The sequence below is a fragment of the Gigantopelta aegis genome, chromosome 8 (assembly GCF_016097555.1).
Source record: "Gigantopelta aegis isolate Gae_Host chromosome 8, Gae_host_genome, whole genome shotgun sequence".
NCBI classification, from domain to species: Eukaryota; Metazoa; Mollusca; class Gastropoda; order Neomphalida; family Peltospiridae; genus Gigantopelta; species Gigantopelta aegis.
Window position 1 is genome coordinate 10,636,790 of NC_054706.1, and position 27,036 is coordinate 10,663,825.

General features: G+C 35.1%; 2 protein-coding genes and 1 long non-coding RNA gene across 3 annotated transcripts in view; 2 read left to right on the plus strand and 1 right to left on the minus strand.

Annotated features, from left to right (window-relative positions):
• Positions 1 to 2,587: 2,587 nt before the first annotated feature.
• LOC121380054 (CDP-diacylglycerol--glycerol-3-phosphate 3-phosphatidyltransferase, mitochondrial-like) lies at positions 2,588 to 17,476 on the plus strand. The gene is made up of 9 exons (XM_041508787.1): positions 2,588 to 2,651; positions 10,139 to 10,343; positions 11,086 to 11,157; positions 12,289 to 12,578; positions 13,121 to 13,302; positions 14,104 to 14,471; positions 15,340 to 15,565; positions 16,496 to 16,578; positions 17,296 to 17,476. The coding sequence occupies exons 1-9, from the start codon at positions 2,593 to 2,595 to the stop codon at positions 17,413 to 17,415; spliced, it is 1,605 nt and encodes a 534-aa protein (XP_041364721.1). The 5' UTR covers positions 2,588 to 2,592; the 3' UTR covers positions 17,416 to 17,476.
• Positions 17,477 to 18,247: 771 nt separating this feature from the next.
• Positions 18,248 to 21,895, plus strand: LOC121378965. The gene is made up of 2 exons (XR_005958790.1): positions 18,248 to 18,488; positions 21,208 to 21,895. It is a non-coding gene; the product is annotated as an uncharacterized LOC121378965 (long non-coding RNA).
• A 2,574-nt stretch (positions 21,896 to 24,469) lies between these two features.
• The window catches only part of LOC121379864 (poly(ADP-ribose) glycohydrolase-like), a 67,608-nt gene continuing 65,041 nt past the window's right edge, over positions 24,470 to 27,036 (minus strand). The window contains exon 21 of the mRNA XM_041508519.1: positions 24,470 to 25,265. Coding sequence (XP_041364453.1) covers positions 25,183 to 25,265 — 83 coding nt within the window. The 3' untranslated portion in view covers positions 24,470 to 25,182. The remainder of the gene's footprint in view (positions 25,266 to 27,036) is intronic.

The window sequence follows — 27,036 nt, forward strand, 5'->3', positions numbered from 1 at the left end:
AGTAGTCCGTGACGTCATCAAGGTCAAGGCCAGTCTAAGTAGGTCAGGGTCAGTAGGACAAGGTCACGTGACAAGGCCGTGACGTCATCAAGGTCAAGGTCACGGAAAGTAGGTCATGACACTGTACAGTAGGCCAGTCTAAGTAGGTCAGGGCCAGGTCAGTAGGACGAGTTCACGTGACAAGGCCGTTACGTCATCAAGGTCAAAGTCAGTCTAAGTAGGTCAGGGTCAGTAGGACGAGGTCACGTGACAAGGCCGTGACGCCATCAAGGTCAAGGTCACGGCAAGTAGGTCATGTTTTCCTAGATAGTCCCCAGGTGTTCGTTCTGTCATCGGTTAGAACACAGTCAACTGCGCTGTTTCCCTGGTAGTTGAAGCATGTGAGTTTTCCTAGATAGTCCCCAGGTGTTCGTTCTGTCATCGGTTAGAACATAGTCAACTCGGTTAGAGACCCCATATTAGAACAAACTGCGCTGTTTCCCTGGTAGTTGAAGCATGTGAGTTTTCCTAGATAGTCCCCAGGTGTTCGTTCTGTCATCGGTTAGAACATATTCAACTGCGCTGTTTCCCTGGTAGCTGAAGCATGTGAGTTTTCCTAGATAGTCCCCAGGTGTTCGTTCTGTCATCGGTTAGAACATAGTCAACTGCGCTGTTTCCCTGCTAGTTGAAGCATGTGAGTTTTCCTAGACAGTCCCAGGTGTTCGTCCGTTAAGTATTCTGACACCACTTGCTTTACACAATTCAATTAACTTTTTGCCATGATTATTGTAAGTTGTGTCCTGCGAGTGTCGTTGTCGGTATATGCTATCTGAAATGTAATGAGATGGAAAAGGTATGTGATTTATGGGATCATGTTCTATGTAGTCTACTATAGGGAGGCGAGTATCCCCAGTCCTAGCGTTAAAATCACCCATTATCAAGACCGAGACTTTTCACTGAATGTTGTCAGTTAATTTTTGAGTGTTTGGAATTGGTCCTGAAAATATGGGGAGTCTGCTGGTGGTATATATAGACAACATAGATACAGATCACGTGACCACCCAAAGTATGTTTTTGAAAGTCTGAGCCAAAGGCTGTATGCGCTGCTTGTTTGGACTGTATGTACCAGCTTATGGTATTTTGTTTTGTAGTAGATGGCTATACCACCCGATATATATATATATATATATATATATATATATATATATATATATATATATATATATATATATATATATATAAATGTTACTTTCTGGTGGCCTTATCGTGACTTATATTCCATGGTGATGTAATTTTTTGCATGTAACATTCCATGACTGCTAACTATCCGGCTCAATAAACCTACCAATTGAAGAAAACTATTTCCTTTTTAAAGCAGTACATAAATACATAGCTGAAAGTAAGAGATTCGAGTTGCACTAACTTATTATTCTGATTTTTACTGCCCCATATAAGGTTTAGCTCCAACAATAGGATCATCACTACCATTATTTTACTCGATTATCCCATTTCTATTCTGTCTATTCTCTACCTTTAATTACCATATATTAATAAATATTAATTATGTTAAATACTTTATGCCATTGGACATTATGTTATTATGTTTTATATCATCTTCATAAATCAAGGCTAATATTCGTTCCTCGTATTCAGGAACGAATATTAGCCTTGATTTATGAAGATGGTTTTATATATGATTATGAATATTGATTATTGTCTGATGCCCATGTTGTTTAGGAGAGCACTTATATTGCCTGTTGTGCAATCCTTTTGACATTTTTTTTTATCAATAAAATATCTAAAATAATAATAATAACATATATATATAAAAAAAACTGCTAACAATACGGGGCGATACGTATCACAGTGGTAAAGCGCTCGCTTGATGCACGGTCGGTCTACGGTCGATCCCCTTCGGTGGGCCCACTGGGCTATTTCTCATTCCAGTCAGTGATCCACAACTGGTGTATATTTAAAAAGAAAGAAAGAAAGAAAGAAGAAAAAAAAAAAGGCTGTGCTTGTGGTATGTTCCATCCTGTCTTTTGGATGCTACATATAACTTTTATAAAATATCCTTTGCTGCTGATTGAAAAGAGTATCCCATCCATTGCGTGTCGTTAGCGGGTTTCCTCTCTCATTATTTGTGAGTCCTCAACCATATGTCCGACGCCATATAACTGTACCCCTGCGCGTGCTGTAACCTCACCGTGGTGCAGGGGTGTAACATTCTCTTTGAGAATGGCCAATACAGAACAAATCCCCTTGTTTTCTTCGATACAATTGAAATTTTCAGTAAAAGTCAGTATCTATTTGTGATATTTGTATTTTTGCACAGTTCTTTACACTGTTTTTATTTAAATCTTGAGTTTTTATATTGATGTTGATCATCACTTTATTTGTTTGCATTACCATAGTTTGATATCCAATAGCCGATGTATTTTTCGTGCTGGGGTGTCGTTAAACATTCATTCATTCATTCATTCATTTATTCCATATAACCGTAATTAAAATGTGCTGAGTGTGTCGTTATATAAAACATTTCTTCCTTCCTTGTTCGTGCTTCGTAAATGCTCTCTAAATTAGAAACAAAATTACTGACACGGAAAAACGAGTATGGCCGACAAAGTTTTGAGGAAGATGTTGTTACGCCACAGATCTAGTTTAATATCACGGTATTTTATTTGAACAATAATACTAACTCTGTAATTCCTAAAAGTCTAGCACAGTGGACTCCCATATTTGTGTTCGAAACCCAGTAGACACGTCTAAGTGTGAAAAACAACAGTTTCCAGAAACATTAACACGTGCAGTTGCTAACGTGACAGTCACAGTCACAGTGACTGTGCTGGCAGTGGCACAGTCACAGTGACTGTGCTGGCAGTGGCAAAATTGGCAAAAGAAAGGGACACAGGTCAACTGGTATCAGATCGTTTCGTAACCATACCGGTTGGTACCCAAAAGCATACCAGTTCGTACCCAAAGGCATACCAGTTCGTAACCAGAGGAACATCGGCATACCAGTTTGTACCCACATTTGTACATGTTATTTAATGAAAAACAAAACAACAAAAATCCAAACCAACTGCATTTTAATAATTAGCGATTAGAAATTGTCACAAAGAATCATGTCAAGCGAAGTCAGCTTATTTGTTGATATATTTCAAACACATTACTTTCTACGTCCGTTCGGACTAAGCAAAAAGCAGATTGGATGTGTTGTGACAGATACTAAACATGTGTTAAAGCAAATGGATAAATTAAAACAAAAAGTTGTATTCTTCTATCAAAAATGTATTATATCGGACAATGTAGGCATTATTAGACCTAAAAAAAAGTCCACATTCCAAAAACATCGGATATCAGATCTTATTATATTTTTGTTATGTGTGCGCACGTAAGTACGTGTGCGTGTATAATGTTTTTGTTTTGAGCATATATACGTACGAAGAGAGGATCGGTCTTGCGAAATATTCCGATCGATATCTCGGAAAGGTTATGCATAAAAATAAACACCATCGCTGCATGTGGAATCGACACCAAATTACAAGACAAAATAATTGCTCTTTAGCTACGAAAAGGTATGCTTTTTGGTTACGAAACGACATGCTTCAGTGATGCACAGCACATAATTGCTCATTTAATGCTTATAAAAGATACTGAGTGCTTATTACAACAATTTTTTGCTAAATGTTACAATATGTTTGTAATATAACATTATAATTGTGTATTTAAAAAAAATATTAATGTTAGGTGTAATGTATGACATTATTTAATTGGTTACGAACTGGTATGCTAGTGGTTACGAAACGGTATGGTACGAACGGGTTTGGGTACGAAACGTCTAGAAACCGGTCAACTAGTCCCCAACTAACTCGTCCAGACGGGATTAGCTCTAATAATTGCTAAATTTGAAATGTGCAAATTTAAATAACAGTTCATTGGCAAATTTTATTTTAATTCAACAAAATCATTTCCATTTCGACAAGAGTTCCAAACTTTCAGCATGAGTTCGACCTGTACCCCTCTTTTAATGATTCGGGTAGTTTTAGGTACAGGGTTAGGGTTAGTCTTTAGAGTCTTTGATATAGAGGGGTATGGGTCGAACTATTTCCAAACTTTCCCCAGTTCTATACAATATATATATATATAAACACATTTAAGTGTCAAAAACAACTGGAAAGTTTTCAACCCGTACCCCTCTATATCAAATGCTCTAAAGACTAACCCTAACCTGGGCTAGCTCTGGCATTCGCCAAATTCGCCATTTGTGAATTTCGAAAACAACTAGTGAATTTAGTAATTCTCAGGGTTTCCGCTAGGAAAAAAATGATGGGGGGGATCGGACCGCCGGAGAGGGTGAATCCCCCGACCGTGTGCCATAGGCGCGTCGCCAGCGGGGTGTTTGGGGGCCCTCCCCCATAAAAATTTGGATTTTAGATTCCCAAAGATGCGATTTCCTGTCATCTCGGAACACAATCCAGCAGCCAAAACAATTAATCTATTCTGATGCACTAACTGTGAAAATCGTCACAAATTTGGACAAAATAAATGTATTCCATCTTATAACTTTTGTTCTGATAATTTATACATTTAAAAATTTCCTCTCATCGGCGTTGTTTATCATTTGACTATGCATGCGCCAGCAGCCATAATATATAGCTAATGATTTCAGGTGGCAGAGAAGTAAATAATAATACACTGTCGACTATATTAACATAAAAGCAAAAAGTTGTTGTCAATTGCAAACCACATTGGTATTTGTTTTTTTCAAAATGAGCTGAATTAACAGCGTCCTACATTCGTATACAACCTAACGCTCATTGGTTGATTTACTTCTCTGCCTCCTTCAGTTTCTCTACATACAATCACAAATTATCGTTACTTTTCATGTATCTTGTGAAATAAAATCAGTTGTATACAATTGTTGTTCCCAAGCCAAAAACATGTCTGCAAAACAGCTAGATAATTAACATTTGTTAATTAACATATTCTCTCTACCTAGCATTTTCTTATTCTAAGAGCTAAAAATGACCTTAAAAAACCCACTGCTCTGCAAATTGATGGGTGGGATATCCACCTATGTCAAAATCATGGTGGGGATAAATCCCTCTGGATTAAACCCTGACTCTATCCCCAAAAAATACCCTAACCATTGAAAGGGGGTACACGTCAAATTCATGCCACAACAGTTTCCAGAAACATTAACACGTAACAGTGACATGCATATATCAGAATTAGGGTTAGAACTAGGTTCAGGGTTAAGATCAGGATTATGATTATACCTGAGGCAAATTCGAAACTCTTTCAGTGGCGGATAGCAAAGTGTATGAACCAGATGTGTCTGCTATCATTTATTTTTTACCTAAAGTTACTAAATACATGTCTTAAAGCATGGCTTTAGATTGCATCAAAGTCGAGGCAATAAACATTGTGCCCACAATACACATGTCCAAAATAATCACGTCCAAATTAACTACAAACATAACTTTACATGCTGACCTCAAAATATTTCAACTATAAACCACTGAAAGGTCAAAGGGAGAGTAAACTCAAACATGAGCCTTATGTGTTTGAAAGATGCATACCCAGACCACCAACACATACTGACACTGTAACAAATGAAAATGCATAATTTTAGAGTTAATAAAAAAACATGATTATTCCTGCTAACTGGGGGCAGCCATTTTCTTTTATTTTTGAGGCATCCTGTACTCTACCTTGGGGCAAAGTGATGTCAGCTCCAACCAACTCCTGTATGCACAGTGTAAATAAAAGCAGTAATTTATGACAAGGCGCTTCTCTTTGATCAACCTGAATGTAAAACCATAAAATAAAACTGATTCTAGTATGTGTAACTTTTGTTCACATGAACCAGAAACACTGCAGCATCTATTTTATGACTGTCCTAAAGTTGACCTCTGGAGTATTATATAAAAATAGTTATTACAAAAAGGTGATTATACCCAGTTGAATAGGAACAGTCTTATTTGGAATTATAAATAGTAAACATATAGTTGTAAACTGGTTAATTGTTAACGTAAAATATTACATATACAAATCAAAATTACAAAAGAGTACACTAAATGAAACTGGTATCAACAATTTTATTAAAGATTAGTTACAAATAGAAAAATACATATATTACAAAAACTGTTTACATGCAGAATTCGACGACAATTGGGAACCATGGTTAAAAGTTCTAGAAGGCCACAACTGAGACACTTAGTACATTTGTTATGTGTATAATTTTAAGTATGATGCCAGTTTGGAAGTATATCTATAACTTCATTTTAAGTTTTCTCTTTTCAATCTTCTTTTTATTTCCACTTTTGTCACTGCTCCTTTTTTATATATTAGTATATTGTTTGCTATGTAGTGTACTTTGTAAGGCAGTGAATTCAGAGCCCCAACCCTGACACTATCATAACATATTTCTTGGGCAATAAACTATTTTTAAAAAACCCAAAAACAAACCGTGACGTGTAAAACAACATAAATGATGTGATAATATAATAAACTATTTAACTAAATACAGTCCTTGCCTTTTGAAAAACAAAGGCGAGTGAAAAATTGCACACCTCAAAATGCTTAGGCGAGTGAAAAATCGCACTCGTCAAAATGCTAAGGCGAGTGAAAATCAAGCATTTATTAATTTAGTAATTAGTACGTGTAAATGTAGAGACATATGTTGCAAAAATGAACTAATAAACCAATAATGTTTTCTAATAATTTTATGTTGTTTGGTTCATTAGTGTAGTCTGACTTCTTTTCCCTTTCAGGAATGGAGTTATATAGTTTATTAAAAAGTTTCAGGAGTAGTACTATAGAAATATAATTATGACATGTATACACTGATGCAGACCATTTGATTTTTTAATTACAATATGTACTATTCAGATACTTTGATGTACACAATTATATATATACCTTTTCAGTGTTAGATGGTTTGATGAACGTGCAGCTAAACATATATAGGAATTAGCTTGTCTTGAATTTGAATATTATGTACAACGAACATGATTAGGATAGTTGGGATGGGAAAAAAACACTGGTTCGGAGGAAGTGGTTCATGAACTACGACCCAAGCATATCAGGTGTGCACTGACTCATATTATTAAAACATTTTTTTATTTTTTTAAATAACTCATGAAATGTGGGCTTACAATTACTTCAAATGATAGTGTTAGTTGGGACATTGACATTCACGTGGCATTTTTAATTCAACAATTACGCAACCAATCTCTTTCCCTAAACATTTTGTAACACGTCATTTAATCTACCGCTACAAGTTACGAACAGCTCTGACGGCATTACGTCGTTGATCTAGAACGGCCCCAATGTTTTTAATAACAAAATACACAAATTCTGAAAAATATCTGTCATTGTAAAGGATTTTATTCCAAACGTGGGATGCCATAATAAAGATAATAAAAAACCCCATAATTTTAGACACCATCATCAATGCGTAATAAGTTGTCAAGTAGACCAGTGTGTGCGTGCAGAATTCCAAGAGTAAAAATAATCTGACCCCGATAGCTCTGATTGGTCAATATGCCACAGACTAAGTACTGCGCATCAAATAATGTTCCAGTCACATGGTCTCTGACTTTCTAACAAACGAAACAAAAATTAAAAAGTCGGAAATGATAATTGATTACGGTTACTATAGTGTGTACATATATACATATCTAAATAACATATGCACATTCATTAACCTGTGGCTGAAATACAAATATTTAAATGAAGTTTTATTTGATTTTTTTTAAAGATAAAAAAGAAAAATAATAGACGTAAAAAAAATACCTATGCTTATTCCTACATACATATTATCATTTCTTTTCCATCTTTTTATTATATTATTCCATCAAAAATATTTTTTTTTTAAACGACAACCCACAATACCCAAGTGATAATTTTCTTTTCTTTGGGACTACGTAATTGGTCAATTCGGTTATTTTAGATGGGGAAAGTCTACTAAATCAAGGGTTTTACAGAACTTTTACAGTGATAAACCTTGTCCATTACCATTACGGGGGCGACAGATAATATTACACAATACTGGTATGTATTTCAGTGTCTAGACAGCGGTAATTAATTGGCTCATCTGGTTACCTATCAAATACACACTTGCCAATCAGGAATCACAGGTAGATCAAGGCAACTAAGAAAAGAATAGAGCAATTAACTAAGAAAATACTCTGTGTATAATTTTTGTAGGTAGGTTAATGCATGGACAAAACATGGTATAATTATTTCGACTTGTTATGTATCCACTTTATTTCATATTGAAAAATAATATATATACATATTACTGGCTTACTTTGATGTATATTATTACAGAACATTGCAATGGATGCCTATTTTATCATCCCGCAAAAAAGGTAGATTTGTTTCTCTAGTTCTATGACTCATTTCTAACGTTACGTGTTAAAGATCCATGCTTATGGCACATTATTAATACACAGTATATAAAACAAATATATAAACATTACAGGATTAAAAATAAAATACCATCCCAGTTATTAATAAAGTGACTTTTTGTAAAACGCTTGGGGAAAAAACCACTGCTCAGTCGATTTAACCCGCAACAGACCTGTGATGTAGCATCCGGCGTTCTGTTAGTAGGTCAACATGCTGACAGCAGATAATGATTTTTCGAAAAACGGATGATTCTTAACGGACGTTAGTTTAGACATTTTGGTCTTATCACATTTGTACATCTACTCTAATGGTACCTTGATTGGTGAGGAAGTGGTATATAAGCACATATAACCTAGTTACCTACCTACCTGTGAGAAGCAGGACACAAGTTCAGTCCCGACTTTTGAAAGTGGGATATTAACATTTGACTGTAATAAAAAATATGTATTCAGATCAGAACGCATTTCAAAAACAAGCAGAATAAAGAACATTATTTTATTGATTAATATTTATCGTATAAAATAGGGATCAGATTTTATTGTTTTAGACAGATCGGTATGATGCAATGCAGGTATGAACACATACAAATAATAATACAATTTATCTTGCTACCTACACCCGTTACTACAGGTGGTGTTCCTTGTTTATTAAACTTTCAAAGAGGCACGATTATTTCATAACACTTTCTGTGGTGTTCTAATTACTGGGGAACTGCCGTCATTGTTTAATGTATGCATGTACAATTAAGCAATAATGTGCATTATATATCATTGAATATGCATACAAGTCCAAAAGCCTTGCTTAAGCATTCCTTTAAGTTTAATTAGATTAAAATAACTTGAAATGCATTTCTGAACATTGTGGTGACCGGCGTCGTGGTTAGCCATCGGTCTACAGGCTGGTAGGTACTGGGTTCGGATCCCAGTCGAGGCATGGGTTTTTTAATCCAGATACCAACTCCAAACCCTGAGTGAGTGCTCCGCAAGGCTCAATGGGTAGGTGTAAACCACTTGCACCGACCAGTGATCCATAACTGGTTCAACAAAGGCCATGGTTTGTGCTATCTTGCCTGTGGGAAGCACAAATAAAAGATCCCTTGCTGTCTGTCATAAAAAGAGTAGCCTATGTGGTGAGTGGGTTTCCTCTCCGAATCTGTGTGGTCCGTAACCATATGTCTGACACCATATAACTGTTATAACATTGACAACTTTACAGCAGCTGTTAATGACAGTACTGAACTAAAAAATTACTATCATGCAATCAGAAAAACAAAAGTAATCGTAATCACCCAAATTAGTGAGATCTAAAGCAGTGTGAAGTAAAATAGCGAGATACATACCTGTATATCTATAGGTATTACCTTTTTGGATGTGATGACAGCAATGGCAACAGTGTCAAGTTTTGTATTTAGTTGTGAACATCCAATGAAACTAATTAGTTTATTGTTTCATCTATGAATGTTTGTCCCAGTGCATGTTAAATAAATTTGAAGTTTGTAAAAAATTCAATTAAAATTTTAATTTAACAATTAAATGTTTTTGTAAGTTTTTTATATTATTATTATTATTATTATTATTTTTATTATTTTGGACATGCATTGAGGTTAATATCTGTGGATTTAACTATCAGTGATACCAAATAGGTTTTTGGTAGGTGAGACATTTACAGTAATTCCACACAATTCTTGTTAATTATTATTATACTAGCATGACTGATCAATGTAAACAATTTTCTCCAGAACTTTTAGCTCCTGCAGTCGACGATGTTCAGGCGAGAGACTACAGTCAAGATTGAGTCCAGGACAGACAAAAAGTGCTCAGCATACCAACACATCTGCTCAGAACTACTTTTCATGGATCGGAAAATCATCTCCATGTTTCCAAGTGAAAGGCGAACAGGTTCTTGTCTTGACGGAGCCGACACAGTTTTATGAAATTTTGAAAGTGAGTTGTTATTTCACCTGCTTCTGTAAGTTTTGTACCTTGTACCTTGTATTTTTATTTTTTTATTTTGCTCTCTGTAGGCCTAAAGCTTAATACAAACTAGGGACATGATGATTAATCTCATTTCATAATATTTGCCATTTTAGGCCCACCATTCAGTGTACCATTTTTCAATTTGTGTAATTTTATTCAGAGGAAACTTGCTACATTTTTCCGTTAGCAGCACAGGATTTTTTATATTTTCTTTTCCACAGACAGGACAACACATTATGGCCTATGATATACCCGTCGTAGGGCACTGACTGAGGTGGGTGGGTGGGGAATAGCCCCCCATGTAAACTGTATTTCTCGTTCCAGCCAGTGCACCACGACTGGTATATCAAATGTTGTGGTATATACTACCCTGTCTGTGGGATGGTGCATATAAAAGATCCCTTGCTGCTAATCGAAAAAAGTAGCCCATGAAGTGGCAACAGCGGGTTTCCTCTCTCAATATCTGTGTGGTCCATAACTGTATGTTTGACGCCATATAACTGTAAATAAAATGTGTTGAGTGCATCATTAAATAAAACATTTCCTTTCCTTTCCAATGTAAACTGTGTTCATGTATTAGGAAATTGTCATGGAATTTTATAAACTTGGGTAATCTATGTTCAGAGTTACTAGTATTTGATTAAAAGAAGATGAATACTATATATAAATTAATTATCTTGGATTATTATTATTTTTTTATTTTTTTCAGTTGAAGACCAGGAAAGCAAAGGAAAGGATAACTTTTGCTTCACTTTACCTGGGGACTGGTCATCTAGAACAGGTAGAGTTGTATCTCATATTTTAGACTCAAGAGTCATCTTCAAAAAAAAGAAGAAAGAAAAAGAATTGTGCTTACATGTATATGGATTTACGGTTTATCAGTGGATATACACCTTAGCAATTTGGGCTGTCTGTCTATAATGGCTTTTGGTGATTTAGTGAGACACAAGTTAGTGTAGTACTTTAATCCTTCCCATCAAGCCATTGAAAGTCACTCTGTCTTGGGGCCGTCTTAAATGTTCACTTTATAATAAAGTAAAGTTTAAACCAGACAAAAAATATGTTTGCAAAGTTGTAATCAAATACCAGATTTTTTCATTTCCAGTAAAGGCTTTTTTCAGTTTTATAAAAATTATTTAAAATCCTTCATTAAAATTGCTTTTTGGCTAAAAGGAAAAATAATTCTTGAAAAGTGTCGTAATTTGTTAATGCTAACACTGAAAATTATCAAGATTTATTTCATGTATGAATAACTATACCGGTAATCCTTGTTTTCAAATAATGTTTGGAATGTTTAGTGTAGGCATTTTTTAAGATGCTTTGTGGTACTTACACGAAAGCAACAGTGAATAACACTTTTTACAGATTTACTGCAAAGTATACAGTAAAATAAATTTAAACTGCATGGCACATTAATACATTTATTATAACATTATGATTAACTTTTAATCCTAGGTAGTTACACATTAACCTGGGCTATTTTTTGTTCCAGCCAGTGCATCACAACTGGCATATTAAAGACTATGGTATGTACTACCCTGTCTGTGGGATGGTGCATATAAAAGATCCCTTGCTGCTAATCGAAAAGAGTAGCCCTTGAAGTGGTGACAGCAGGTATCCTCTTAATATCTGTGTGGTCCTTAAACATATGTGTTACGCCATATAACCGTAAATAAAATGTGTTGAGTGCATCATTAAATAAAACATTTCCTTACAGATTAATTTTAAACATATTTCTTCAAATTCTGTTTGTAAAAATTTAAAAGTCGACAGTGAAATATATTCTTTGAACCACTGATTATGTTATCTAATGTTTGAACAGCTGGTTCATGGAGGACTTCCAAAAATATTTCCCTGAATTACTTAATATAATTTTTTCTGCCTTGAACCATGTGTTAATTATTTATTGTAGGTCGAATGTGTTCGAGAAGCATGTGAGAATGCTAGGCTTGAAGGAAACACCAACTTTCAGGTGAACATTTTACTAGATTTTAATCGTGGATCTCGCGGGAGTGACTGCAATTCGCGGACAATGCTGTTGCCGCTGTTGGAGGAGTACCCAGAAATGGTGCACGTTTCACTGTACCACACTCCAGACCTGCGCGGCCTGCTGAAACGTGTGGTACCGGAGCGATTCAACGAAACCATTGGCCTCACACACGTCAAAGTGTATTTGTTTGATGACAGCTTCATAGTCAGTGGGTAAGTACACGAGAACTTTTGTTTGTTATAGATCATTTTAAAACTTTTTTATTATTATTAATTTTTTTTTACACCCCAAATCAAACATACAGTGTCAGGTTTGGAAAGCCTTGAATTATTGCCGTACATTGGTAATACATTATGGCTTGCATTCGTAACAAGGGACACGTAACCAAATATTGAGGTATGGTTATCATTTCTACTAGCTGAATTTTGTTTTTAAAATTTACATACTGACCCATGTTTACATCGGCCATTTTGGATTATCGCGAAAACTTTTGATACGACGCTGTACATTCGCAGTGTTCTGCTTCAGAGAAAGTGAGGTGCATCACATGTTTGAACATTCTAATTTTCTTTATATAATTGTGATAGTGAAATAAACCCAGGTTGTGTTTGTTTAACCAATTGTATAAACAAGGACATTGTTAATCATTTCTAATTTATAGCATTTTAAAGAGAGAAAATTGTTAAATGAAGCTCTAGAGCTCTGTATTATTATGTTCCTGGTCATTGCAGCTCTTTGTTGTTTAAATTTTCAGAGCTAATTTGAGTGACAGCTACTTCACGAATCGTCAGGACCGATACATTCTTTTCAACAGCTGTAAGCAGCTGGCAGATTTCTTCCATCAGTTAGTCGAAACAGTATCCACATTTTCATTTCAACTTGGCAGCAACAACTCAATTTCATTATGCAGGGACTGGAACATCCACCCATATAAAGGTAAGAACCATGATCTATGTTACCAGCCTCAGTGGTGTAGTGGTGCTCAAGTCATGAGATTTAAGACCGGTTGGTACTAGGTTTGCATCCAGGTATTGGCTTAAACCCAGAGTGAGTTTTAATGGCACAGTGCCAAGTGTAAGGCCATTACATTGATTTCTCTCTTACTAACAACTCATCTACCCTGTGCCCAGAACAGCATGCTAAACTTTAATTGGATAAAATCACCAAATAATCAAAATTGATCAGATCATCATCCAACTGTCATTTGACATCTACGTTAGTGGCTTACAACTGCCTCGTACCAATTGTAAATTTTCCCTGTAATTTATGCCGATAGTAAGCTATGCTGTGTTGTGGAAGGGGCTGGCGATTGTAGAAAAAAATTAAGGTTGCGATGGTAGGCATTTACAGCGATAGTAGTGTTAAGATCGCTTCGTGGAACAGGGCCAAGTCAGTTATTGCAGTAGTCAAATGTTAAGACCCTAAACAACCATAGCTTTAAAATGTGCTGAAGTTGTTGTTTTTAACACAGATCTCGACTTCCTTTCTTATCTCAAGACTAAGTGTTAGGCCATAATAAAATGAATGCTACATTTTACCCAAATGTTTTTAAGAATTGGGGGGGTATTTTATTTTTTATATTGTAAGGACATTGAAAATACATCTAGAATTTATTTTGTTATGGCCTCAGTTGCTGATTATTCAATGTGCTGGAGTGTAACGTATTTTTTTAAGGTTACTTCAGAATGTATAACCCAATAGATGGCTATTTTTAATTGATGTTCTCTTTCTTCACAGACAGTGATGACGGGACAAGGTTCAAATGGTCTGCACGACAGAAAATACAAGATGTTATTAGTAGAACGTTTCAGACACAAGTTAATTTAAAAGAGAATTCAGATGAACTCTCAGCAAACGAAGACAGCTCAGAACCTGACAGTGCCACAAACAGTTCTGAGTATGACACATGGATATATCCTTTGATACAGATGGGACCTCTAGGAATATCACATGATGAGTTTGTGACCTTGACCTTGTTAAGAAAAGCAGCAGCCAGGGATGTGATTCTGTTGTCATCCGGATACTTTAATCTGACGGACCACTACATGCATGTTATACTGGAGGAATCACTCGCAAAATATCGAATTCTCATGGCATCCCCAGAGGTAATGAAATTCTTTAATCTGGTGTATGTTAACATGTAGAATAATCAGTATGACTCATCAAGAAAGAAACAAAGAAAGAAAATGTTTTATTTAATGACACACTCAACACATTTTTATTTACGGTTATATGGCGTCAGACATATGGTTAAGGACCACACAGATATTGAGAGAGGAAACCCGCTGTCGCCACTTCATGGGCTACTCTTTTCGATTAGCAGCAAGGGATCTTTTATATGCACATCCCACAGACAGGGTAGTACAGCCGTTGATAAATCAGTCATGGTGCACTGCTGAAAAAGACAACTTCATAGCAATTGGCCAAAAGTAATCTGAAATCTCATATTGTGTGTTTTTTCCTATTTCCATCACTGGTATTTCAAAGGCAATGCTGTTCTGTTTGTGGAAAAATACATATAAAGGATCCCTTGTTGTTAATGGGAAAGAATAGCAGGTTTTCTCTGAAGATTACATGTCGGAGTTACAAAATACATATAAAGGATCCCTTGCTGTTAATGGGAAAGAATAGCAGGTTTTCTCTGAAGATTACATGTCGGAGTTACAAAATACATATAAAGGATCCCTTGCTGTTAATGGGAAAGAATAGCAGGTTTTCTCTGAAGATTACATGTCGGAGTTACAAAATACATATAAAGGATCCCTTGCTGTTAATGGGAAAGAATAGCAGGTTTTCTCTGAAGATTACATGTCGGAGTTACAAAATATCATGTTCCACACCAAATAGCTGTAGTTTAAAATGTGCCATGTGTTGTTAAATCAGAGTTCCTTTACTGTTCATTGGCTTTTGTTTTAAATAAAAAGGTCTGTTAATATATACAATATCTAATGAATAATCTTAAATTTTTCACAGGTAAATGGCTTTTTCAAAGCACGTGGTATTGCGGGATATGTACCTCACGTGTATATTTACATTGCACGGCAGTTCTATCGAAGGATAGTTCACAGTGGTCAGAACAGGAGGCTTCAGCTCTTTGAGTATTTCCGCGACAAGTGGACGTTTCACGTCAAAGGCTTGTGGTACTACTTACCCAACAACAATCTTCCTAGCATGACAATGATTGGATCTACAAATTTTGGTAAGCAGTTAAGTAGAACTAATTGGTCACACTTAGAAACAAAATGCAGCATGTCTTCTTAAACACGCCCGCACAGTTGGATTAAATTAATAGTTTTGGGGAGAAGTGCTTTTATAGATGGTGATTCGGACACAAGTCTCAAGAAAATCAATCTTGGAGTGAGTGTTATCAAGTTTGATGGGTTGATTTACTTCGAGATGGGCGTCAGAAAAAACCAGTTCATTACAAAACAACAACTCAGGAAATATGTTCTAGTGCATTTAGTCTTATGATTTTAGTATTATTATTTTTAGTTAAAATTTATTGCATTTTATTTTTATAATGTGACATCACTCCCTCTCTCAGCTGATACATTATAATGTCACAAGTTTTGTCCAACATAAGCTGTAGTTAGCCACGGTCGTTGTAATACCTGGACGATGAGACCAATTAACCAATTAAAAGGGTGCATTATTGTCTGGTACATCTTTTTAGCACCTTCGAATCACTTGATAGTTCTTTCTTATATATCTGTTGGAGTGAACCTGGTGTGAATTTTTGTTATTAACCATGATATCATGCTTTTAAAGTATTCTGATTGACTGATCTATGGTGATGACCACAGCACCAAGGTCACTCCATCCATTGAAACTACTATAAAAACTGATTGCTTAGTTAGAAAAGATGTTTTTGGTTTTTTAAGCTGGGTGGTTGTTTCTATTTGGGATATGTAAGAAGAAATAGAATACTTGTGTCCAGTCATGTCCATTAGATACTTAAACAATTTGTTTAAAAAGTATCCACCTTCCTTTTGCTTGTTAGATATGTTTTAAAACAACTCATAAGATAAATGTTATCAAATGTCACTCATGTTGTATTCTCTCTATATATTGAAATGTCATGCTGTCATCAACTGGCGACACAAATATGGTGGTAATTTCTCTATTGCAGGTTACAGGTCTGTTTACAGAGATCTCGAGTGTCAGCTGGCCGTAGTAACAGAAAACCCACAGCTTGCAGAACAGCTCAGGGAGGTTAGAACATGGGCCACATTTACAAAGTCTGTTTATGTATTACACAGGTGTAACTACATACATTTACAATGCTTAAACACCTGCGTTTAAGAAAAAATCCACCCATTGTGTTTATTTTTTATTCATTCATTCATTTCAACTTATTTTCGTGCTTATATCCAATTAAGGTTCAAGCACGCTGTCCATGGCACACACCTCAGCTATCTGGGCTGTCTTGTCCAGGACAATGGGTTAATTGTTAGTTGGTTAGTGGTTAGTGAGAGAGAAGAGGCCTTACACCTACCCATTGAGCCCATAAGAACTCGCTCTGGGTGGGAGCCGGTACCGGTGTAACAGCCCAAAATATACCCCCCGCCAAACTATACCCAGGGTTAAAGTGGGCTAGCCTGTTTTATACCCCTAACCCTAACCCTCAGTTTTTATTACTAACCTGTATACAAAATAAATAAATAAATAAATAATAAACGCTTTAAAAGAAAAGCAACTATTGCTTTCATAAAAATAAAACTTAGTAATTTTAGAAGATATTTCGATATATAAATTATGATGGAAAAAACCTCTGGACATTGAAATACAGACTAGAGAGGTATATTCTGGGCTAGTCTGTTTTATACCCCGAGGTATATTCTGGGCTAGTCTGTTTTATACCCCGAGGTATATTCTGGGCTAATCCAGTTTATACAATATAATAACCGTACCCGTTTTCTTTTTATTCAGGAACATGCAAGGTTGTACCAGTCATCAGTTCCAGTGACCAGTGACCTGTTTCAGAGAAGAGACAGACATGTTCCACTGTGGGCCAAAATAGTGACAAAAATTATAAAGAATTTCTTTTGACGGACTACTTTTAATGTATTTATTGACTGGGAAAAAGACCATAAAGTGTTATTGTTTTAAAGCAGATTCTCTTTTTTTTTTCAGAATTCGTTTTTACGTAATACAGAATACGATGAGCTTTCCACTGGATCTAGAATATTAAGAAATGTGTGAAAAGATAATGAGAAAAACAAAATGATTTTTTCACACCAATCTTTAATCCGTGGCCGTTAGGTATTAATGTTAGAACTTGATCTAACCTCTATTTAAGTTGATCAAATATAAAGTTTAGAAGGACAAACCTATTGAAAAAACATAATTTCATTGTCCATGGAGCAGATCTACCATTCGTCACTATACATAGGTATTGCCGTTTTATGTATATCTGAACCAATGTTTTAACAAATTGCACATATCAGAAGGAAAAAACCCTGTAATTTCCACACAAAAATTGTTTGTTTACATAAATCCAATCTGAAATTATTGACCCAAAAAAAACAATTAACTGGATAAACCGAATAAAAATAAAAGCATCTTTTATACATTCTTTCCCAGACTAATAGTTTCTGGCACTCGTCCTTTTCGTTTTTGTGACACAAGTCTCAAGAAAATCGGTCCTTTTAATTGATTTTCTTGAGACTTGTGTCACAAAAAACATCTACAAAAGGACGAAGAAAATAGTTTATTTAACGACATACTCAACACATTTTATTTACGGTTATATGACGTCGGACATACGGTTAAGGACCACACAGATATTGAGGGAGGAAACCCGCTGTCGCCATTTCATGGGCCACTCTTTTTGATTAGCAGCAAGGGATCTTTTATATGCACCATCCCATAGACAGGCTAGCACATACCATTCTTTGATGTACCAGTCGTGGACAAAAGGATGAGTGCCAGAAATATTTTCTAGTTCAATCATATTTATAATTTTAGTATATTATAAAATTCACATCATTTTATTTTTGTACCATGACGTCATGACCCTGCTCACAGCCGATATATGTTATGTGACTAAAGGAATGCATGCAGTGTTACGTGTTATGCGACATCAGGTACTACCTTTGCTTAAAGAATGACGTATTCAACAGGTAGCAAGGACCGTCTACCCCTAAACGATGAGACCAAATGACCAATGAAAAGGCTGGATTACCGTCTAGGTGACGTGTGCTAGACGTTTTATCTAGCACCTTTCTACAGATTGATTGAACTAGAAAGGACTACACATTAGAGCTCTTATCAATTGTGTGACACAGTTTGAGATTGAGGAAAAAAACCCACTGGGTTCACCAAGGAGATCTGTCCTATTACCCATCAGACACATCCCGCCACTAGAGTGGAGCACATTTCACTGTTGGTGAGACCAGGCCTGGAATGTGGAGATGGATAGCAAAAGAAATTGAACAAATATGTTGAACATCATATATTGTAGGTTCTGTTAGTCTACACACGTGAGCAAAATATAGTAGATATTGAAACTTGTGCTATGTCTACATATGCCATTCTATCCCAATACATGCCAAATCTGCATAGATCATGGCATTATCATTGTGATTTATGGGTGGATTTTCTTCTTTTTTTTATATGCCATATTTGTGCAACTTGTCTTGATGTACATTTTATTTTTGTGCTCAAGTGCTGAAATTCATGTTTTGCTAGTATTTAATAGTTGGTAGTTTTAATACAGCAGTTTCTGCACATTATTATGTTTTGTGGTGACCTCATACATGCAATACCAATAATAATTGAAAATCAGGTGATGTGTTTTCAATGGAATTCAGCATATAACCAATCTGCTTTTTCATCAAAACAACTCAGAGATGTAAACTGTCTTGTTTTATTACAATCATTCAATAATTTAGTATTGATGAATCTACAAGATGACAATTCAATGAATTGTTTAGTTCCATATACACACACATGCACAATATTTAAAAATATTCATATTATGCAAATTATAAAATATTAATGTATTTAAATAGAAAAACACACATCAGTTATTTCCATCAATTTCTCTCTGTTAAAGGCGCAGACCCTAGTTTTAACCCATAAAACATGGACACTTAAGTTTAGTTAATTTACAAACCTGTAACTCATTTGAATGTTACAATAGAGTGAAAGAAGAATCTGTGACGTTAAAAAAGAAAATATCCTTAAAAATAGACTAGAACTCGAATCAATAAACTGCTAGACGCACGTGCATTTTTAAAAATATGAAGAAAAAAAAAAAATTGTTATTATAAACACCAGAATAACCAGAAACACTTTGGTTCTACGGAATTGGATCATCCAAAGAATAAGATACAAATAATGTTTGATTTCAGTGATCATAAACGGCTCTAATAGTGAAAAATATGGTGTAGTGCTTAAAAACTAGGGTCTGTCCCTTTAAACATATACCAGCCCCATCTTGCCACATTTACAACCATGGCAGAGCATTTGCTAACCATATGCACTGTCCTGCTAGAGCAAAAAGGCAGTGACAACTGGGTATAAAATGAGTTAATGTATAAACTAGTATTTTAAAAGTACGCATCAAAACAATATGGTCAGATACCAGAAAAAATAGCTTCCTAAAACACTAATCTTGAGAAACAAAATCATTGAATTGCTAAATAAAGCCTATAGGGTGTATACCACCAAATCAAATTCCATAGACGACAATAGTAACATGTAGTGAAAACTACTACATGTAGCATTTCAATTGACATACACCACGGATATAAAATATTACCACCAACTCGCCCTAAAAGCAAAACGGAAAACAATTGGGGGTTAAGAAGCTCGTTTCAGGACACAATGGATAGCACTTATGATTACCCTAGGTTCTGCACAAAAATGATCATGCTATTTTTCAAGCACAAGCCTTAGGGTAGTAGTACATTGACACTAGTTCAAATTAATTAAAGGAATTTATCCTGCAATCACTGTTTCTATGACAGATTATGATGAACCGATTAAAAGCAAAGTCATAAACTTATACTAGCAGATTATGACTTGACGTCACTCATATGACGTCATAGCATAAGCTACATTACAAAATGCTCATTTGACCTCTTAGGTCACCGTACAGATGTTGGTGAAACTACAGAACATAATAGCTTTTCCCCTTAATTGAATATTTTTTTATGGTTGTCTGCAGGATAAAGATAATAATAGTTACTGACGGTGGATATCTGCTTTATCCTGTTCAGGCTGAACAAGAAACATTCCGCGAGGCTCTGGCCATTCTTAACCGTCGCAGGATAAAGGGAGATACGGACGTACATTAACTAGGTATTCTCTATTATGGCCAGATGAAAGATAATTGTTAACACAACAAGCACTTATCCCCAATGGTAGGACCGTAGCCTCAACTGTAGGATGGGGAAGGCGGTGCACCGGAAACTTTGACCCAGTCTAGATACTATTTGGTGTACGGCCTAAACTGTACCAAATTGATAATAGGTGCACAATTGTCTATAATGTTCATTCCCCCCATGTTACCTTGGCAGCGGCAGTTGATGCCACTGACCACTGTAATCCATAAAAAATTAGTTTGTCAATCTCACGAATCATAAATCATACGTTATTTTCATAATCAAAAATATTCAATCTATACTAACACATTCAGTCTTAGAAACATAAAAGTTAAAAAACATGCTATAGTGGCAACCTGTATTAAATGTGCACCTATGTTAAGATTATTATATTTGTAGTTTACTTAAAATAATTTGTATTTTAGAGACAGTGCGTATAATTATATAGCAGTGTTTACGTGTTATGCGACATCAGGTACTACCTTTGCTTAAAGAATGACGTGTTCAACAGGTAGCAAGGACCGTCTACCCCTAAACGATGAGACCAAATGACCAATGAAAAGGCTGGATTACCGTTTAGGTGACGTGTGCTAGACGTTTTATCTAGCACCTTTCTACAGATTGATTGAACTAGAAAGGACTACACATTAGAGCCTCTTATCAATTGTGTGACACAGTTTGAGATTGAGGAAAAAAACCCACTGGGTTCACCAAGGAGATCTGTCCTATTACCCATCAGACACATCCCGCCACTAGAGTGGAGCACATTTCACTGTTGGTGAGACCAGGCCTGGAATGTGGAGATGGATAGCAAAAGAAATTGAACAAATATGTTGAACATCATATATTGTAGGTTCTGTTAGTCTACACACATGAGCAAAATATAGTAGATATTGAAAAATATAGTAGATATTGAAACTTGTGCTATGTCTACATATGCCATTCTATCCCAATACATGCCAAATCTGCATAGATCATGGCATTATCATTGTGATTTATGGGTGGATTTTCTTCTCCTTTTTTTTTTATGCCATATTTGTGCAACTTGTCTTGATGTACATTTTATTTTTGTGCTCAAGTGCTGAAATTCATGTTTTGCTAGTATTTAATAGTTGGTAGTTTTAATACAGCAGTTTCTGCACATTATTATGTTTTGTGGTGACCTCATACATGCAATACCAATAATAATTGAAAATCAGGTGATGTGTTTTAAATGGAATTCAGCATATAACCAATCTGCTTTTTCATCAAAACAACTCAGAGATGTAAACTGTCTTGTTTTATTACAATCATTCAATTTATTTAGTTCCATTATATATAAATGTACAATATTTAAAAATATTCATATTATGCAAATTATAAAATAATAATGTATTTAAATAGAAAAACACACATCAGTTATTTCCATCAATTTCTCTCGGTTAAAGGCGCAGACCCTAGTTTTAACCCGTAAAACATGGACACTTAAGTTTAGTTAATTTACAAACCTGTAACTCATTTGAATGTTACAATAGAGTGAAAGAAGAATCTGTGACGTTAAAAAAGAAAATATCCTTAAAAATAGACGAACTCGAATCAATAAACTGCTAGACGCACGTACATTTTTAAAAATATGAAGATTTTTTTTTTTTTGTTATTATAAACACCAGAATCACTTCGGTTCTACGGAATTGGATCATCCAAAGAATAAGATACAAATAATGTTTGATTTCAGTGATCATAAACGGCTCTAATAGTGAAAAATATGTTGTAGTGTTTAAAAACTAGGGTCTGTCCCTTTAAACATATACCAGCCCCATCTTGCCACATTTACAACCATGGTAGAGCATTTGCTAACCATATACACTGCCCTGCTAGAGCAAAAAGGCAGTGACAACTGGGTATAAAATGAGTTAATGTACAAACTAGCATTTTAAAAGTACGCATCAAAACAATATGGTCAGATACCAGACAAATAGCTTCCTAAAACACTAATCTTGAGAAACAAAATCATTGAATTGCTAAATAAAGCCTATAGGGTGTATACCACCAAATCAAATTCCATAGACGACAATAGTAACATGTAGTGAAAACTACTACATGTAGCATTTCAATTGACATACACCACGGATATAAATATTACCACCACTCGCCCTAAAAGCAAAACGGAAAACAATTGGGGGTTAAGAAGCTCGTTTCAGACACAATGGATAGCACTTATGATTACCCTAGTTCTGCACAAAAATGATCATGCTATTTTTCAAGCACAAGCCTTAGGGTAGGTAGTACATTGACACTAGTTCAAATTAAATTACAGGAATTTATCCTGCAATCACTGTTTCTAATGACAGATTATGATGACCGATTAAAGCAAAGTCATAAACGTATACTAGCAGATTATGACTTGACGTCACTCATATGACGTCATATGCATAGCTACATTACAAAATTGCTCATTTGACCTCTTAGGTCACCGTACAATGTGGTTGAAATAACAGAAATAATAGCTTTTCCCCTTAATATTTATGGTGTCTGCAGGATAAAGATAATAACTAGTTACTGACGTTGGATATCTGCTTTATCCTGTTCAGGCTGAACGAGAAATTCCGCGAGGCTCTGCCATTCTTACCGTCGCAGGATAAAGCCGATACCGGACGTCATTAACTAGTTATTCTCTATTTACTGGCCAGATGAAAGATAATTTTAACACAACAAGCACTTATCCCCAATGGTAGGACTCGTAGCCTCAACTGTAGGATGGAAGGCTGGTGCACCTTGAACTTTGACCCAGTCTGATACTATTTGGTGTACGGCTACCTTTACCAAATTGATAATAGGTGCAAAATTGTCTATAATGTTCATTCCCCACTGTTACCTTGGCAGGGCAGTTGATGCACTTACCACTGTAATCCATAAAATTAGTTTTGTCAATCTACGAATCATAAATCATCCGTTATTTCATAATCAACAATATTAATCTATACTAACACATTCAGTCTGATGAACATAATAGTCAAACCTGCTCTAGTGGCAACCTGTATTAAATAGGCACCTGTGTTAAGAGGACAATTTTTTATTCTCCCAAATCACTTGCATGTAATATACATGCGTATTATAAACTGACCAAGTGTCCGATTAATAGAGTCTGACATTATAATGCCAAGGCAACGCCATACAAATTGTATGCAGATGATTTTAGTCTAGACTAAAGTTTTATAAGCCCAGGGACTGTATTAAGCAGCCACCTGTTTTAACAGGTCACTCACTATGGTGGCTGCTTAACACAGGCTTGACTGTTTTCTTCATCTTCAAATTCATCTAACTGAACACTAAATGAAACAAATACATATATGCACACAGCTTTATAATGAGTAGTGCAGTTTTCTAAAAAGATTTTTTTTTACTAAATATGTAAACAAAATTATGCAAATGTTTTGCACATTAATTTGCAACTACCTAATATATTCATAAGCTATTGCTTCATTTTGGCTAAAGCTATTAATAGTTCACTAGCCATTAGTTAATCCAATCATTTTAAAGGGGCATTCCTGAGTTTGTTGCATTGTAAGATTTTGTATGATTAAACTTACAAATTACTAATTATATTTTCTTGTTTTGAATATCAGTGTCTATATAGTCAATGTGTTTCTGGTTGTCTTAATATTTGTAAGAAGCCCAAACTGGATTTTGTCTTCAAATAATTTCATATGTAGGAAAAAATAATATTTTAGGAAATAAAATGAAATTTAACCTAGTACAAATATTAGAACGATCAGAAACGTGTTTAATATACAGTCACTAATATTTTATGCAGAAAAATATATTTGATATGTAATTACAATCATTAAAAAAAGTGTTAGTCGATAACATCTTAAAAATTGCAGCAAACTCAGGAATGTCCCTTTAAGAATAACTGGCAATAATTAAATATTGACTCTCCACAATGGTTACTCATCATATTCAACATTCCAATTATTAGAAGGGTAATAAAAAAAATATGTTTTTGTTTCTTACCAGTAATCAATATAAAATTGTGATCATTACCAATTTTTATAACGAAAATACATTTGTACAGACTACTCATCAAAATAGTGACCATACAAGCCTAAAATGTGGACCATCTTGAAGATTTCTGTTCATTGTTACACATGATAAGTTGGAAGCTACAGTCATGCACTGCAGCCATGGCGATACCCAATGTGTGAGCAGGTACATTGTCCTCATGGAACAGCACACCTTTCGTGAAATCTTCATCATGGACAACACACTGGAATTATTTCCTCTGCAATGCCGACTTCACTGGCTATAGCCATCAGTTTTGTATAAGCTTGTCATACACAGTCCCTTCCAAGTAAGGCTATTTGTTTGATCAGGTGTCTACATATTTATTTCCAGTATTGGGAATAGGATTGGTGAAAAGACACGTGCCTACATTCGAGACTTGCATGAGTGATGCGAGAATGAAACATTTGTTCTCAGGCCTTGGTATAGTACACCAGACACACATTTATTCAATTAACTCCCGCAATTCTAACTGCCATCTTGTACTGTTTGTAACCACACTGGATTTCAGTTCTCCTTTCGCACAACCTAGAACACTTAATTTAATCATTTACATACAAAGACAGGCATGAAAATAAAATAACAATATCTATAAAACAAAGACATAGGACATGATTCTGTAAACATATTAAATAATTTCAACACACAATGTCATCTATTAAAATGTTGATCCAGTTCACAAATGATGAAGCATTCATTAGCAATGTAATGGATCAAATATTACTAAAATATTTCAAGTTTCTTGTGTAGCTTTTATGATTTCTTCTTGCACATTGTTTAACATCATACAGTACATCAATTAATAAGGAATGTATTTTCAACAATGAAAATTTTTTGTTTCATATTAATGTAAAAATATGTATTAAAAATATGGTTCACAACATCTGATGAAACATTAGCAAATTGAAAGTTAAAGTTCAAGTGTGTTTTTGTTTAACGACACCTCTAGAGCACACTGATGTATTAATCATCTGTCATTCAGACATATGGTCTTAGAGAGGAAACCTGCTATATTTTTCCATTAGCAGCAAGAGATCTTTTATATGCACTTTCATACAGACAGGCAGCACATACCAGAGCCTTTGATATACCAGTCTAGTGATTTTCCTAGAAATTATGCAAGGCATGGTAGACCAAACACTTTTGGGGCATTTACACCATTTTCGGAACACTTGTTTTTCATTAAAAATACCAAAAAAATTAATTAAAATAAACATTAATGTAATTTATGTGCTTGCTTTAATAAATGAATGGCAAAAGATATAAAAGGCATATTTTATTAATTAATTATACCTTTTTGGGTGTTTTATAAAGGCAATTTTAGAATTAATTACTGAAAAAGTGCTAGACTATTGAGGCATGGTGCTGCACCATGCTAAAACAAGCTAGGGAAAAAGAAAGAAATGTTTTATTTAAAGAAAGAAAGAAATGTTTTATTTAACGACGCACTCAACACATTTTATTTACGGTTATATGGCGTCAGACATATGGTTAAGGACCACAGATTTTGAGAGGAAACCCGCTGTCACCACTACATGGGCTACTCTTCCGATTAGCAGCAAGGGATCTTTTATTTGCGCTTCCCACAAGCAGGATAGCACAAACCATGGCCTTTGTTGAACCAGTTATGGATCACTGGTCGGTGCAAGTGGTTTACACCTACCCATTGAGCCTTGCGGAGCACTCACTCAGGGTTTGGAGTCAGTCTCTGGATTAAAAATCCCATGCCTCGACTGGGATCCGAACCCAGTACCTACCAGCCTGTAGACCGATGGCCTGCCACGACGCCACCGAGGCCGGTCAGCTAGGGAAAACACTAAAGTCATGGACACTGGTTGAGATGAAAAACAACCCATTCAGAGAATGGGTTCACTGAGATGAGTGTTCTACCAACTGAGCCAGATCCCTCCCGTAACAAATTGAATGTAAATTGCTAAAATATGTAGCTCTGTTGATTTCTTTCTACATATTTTTGTCTAGCATATTGATAACAAATAAATTTTCAAACATGAACACATTAGTTTTAAATTAATTAAGCATCAAATTCACAAATGAAGCATTACTTAGTAGGGTAATTTGCTAAAACAACTACATGTAAGTACCTAAAACATTTCAGGCCACACTGATGGATATCACTTGCAACATCCCTAAACTAGCATGTATATTTAATACATTATGATACAATGTACATGTAGGTGTTTAGCCACAACATACAGTCATGGATGTCTTAATTTGTGTTTAATGATCACTTCAGTATATTCACTCGTTAATATTAATAAAGCATATACAAAATTATTAT

What these genes read in the sequence shown, in the direction of transcription:
- LOC121380054 (XM_041508787.1), top strand. Translation starts at nt 2,593, where the DNA reads ATGGCCGACAAAGTTTTGAGGAAGATGTTGTTACGCCACAGATCTAGT. An exon ending in TTCTCATGGCATCCCCAGAG is followed by an intron (nt 14,472 to 15,339) that starts GTAATGAAATTC and finishes AATTTTTCACAG; the next exon opens with GTAAATGGCTTTTTCAAAGC. An exon ending in TTGCAGAACAGCTCAGGGAG is followed by an intron (nt 16,579 to 17,295) that starts GTTAGAACATGG and finishes CTTTTTATTCAG; the next exon opens with GAACATGCAAGGTTGTACCA.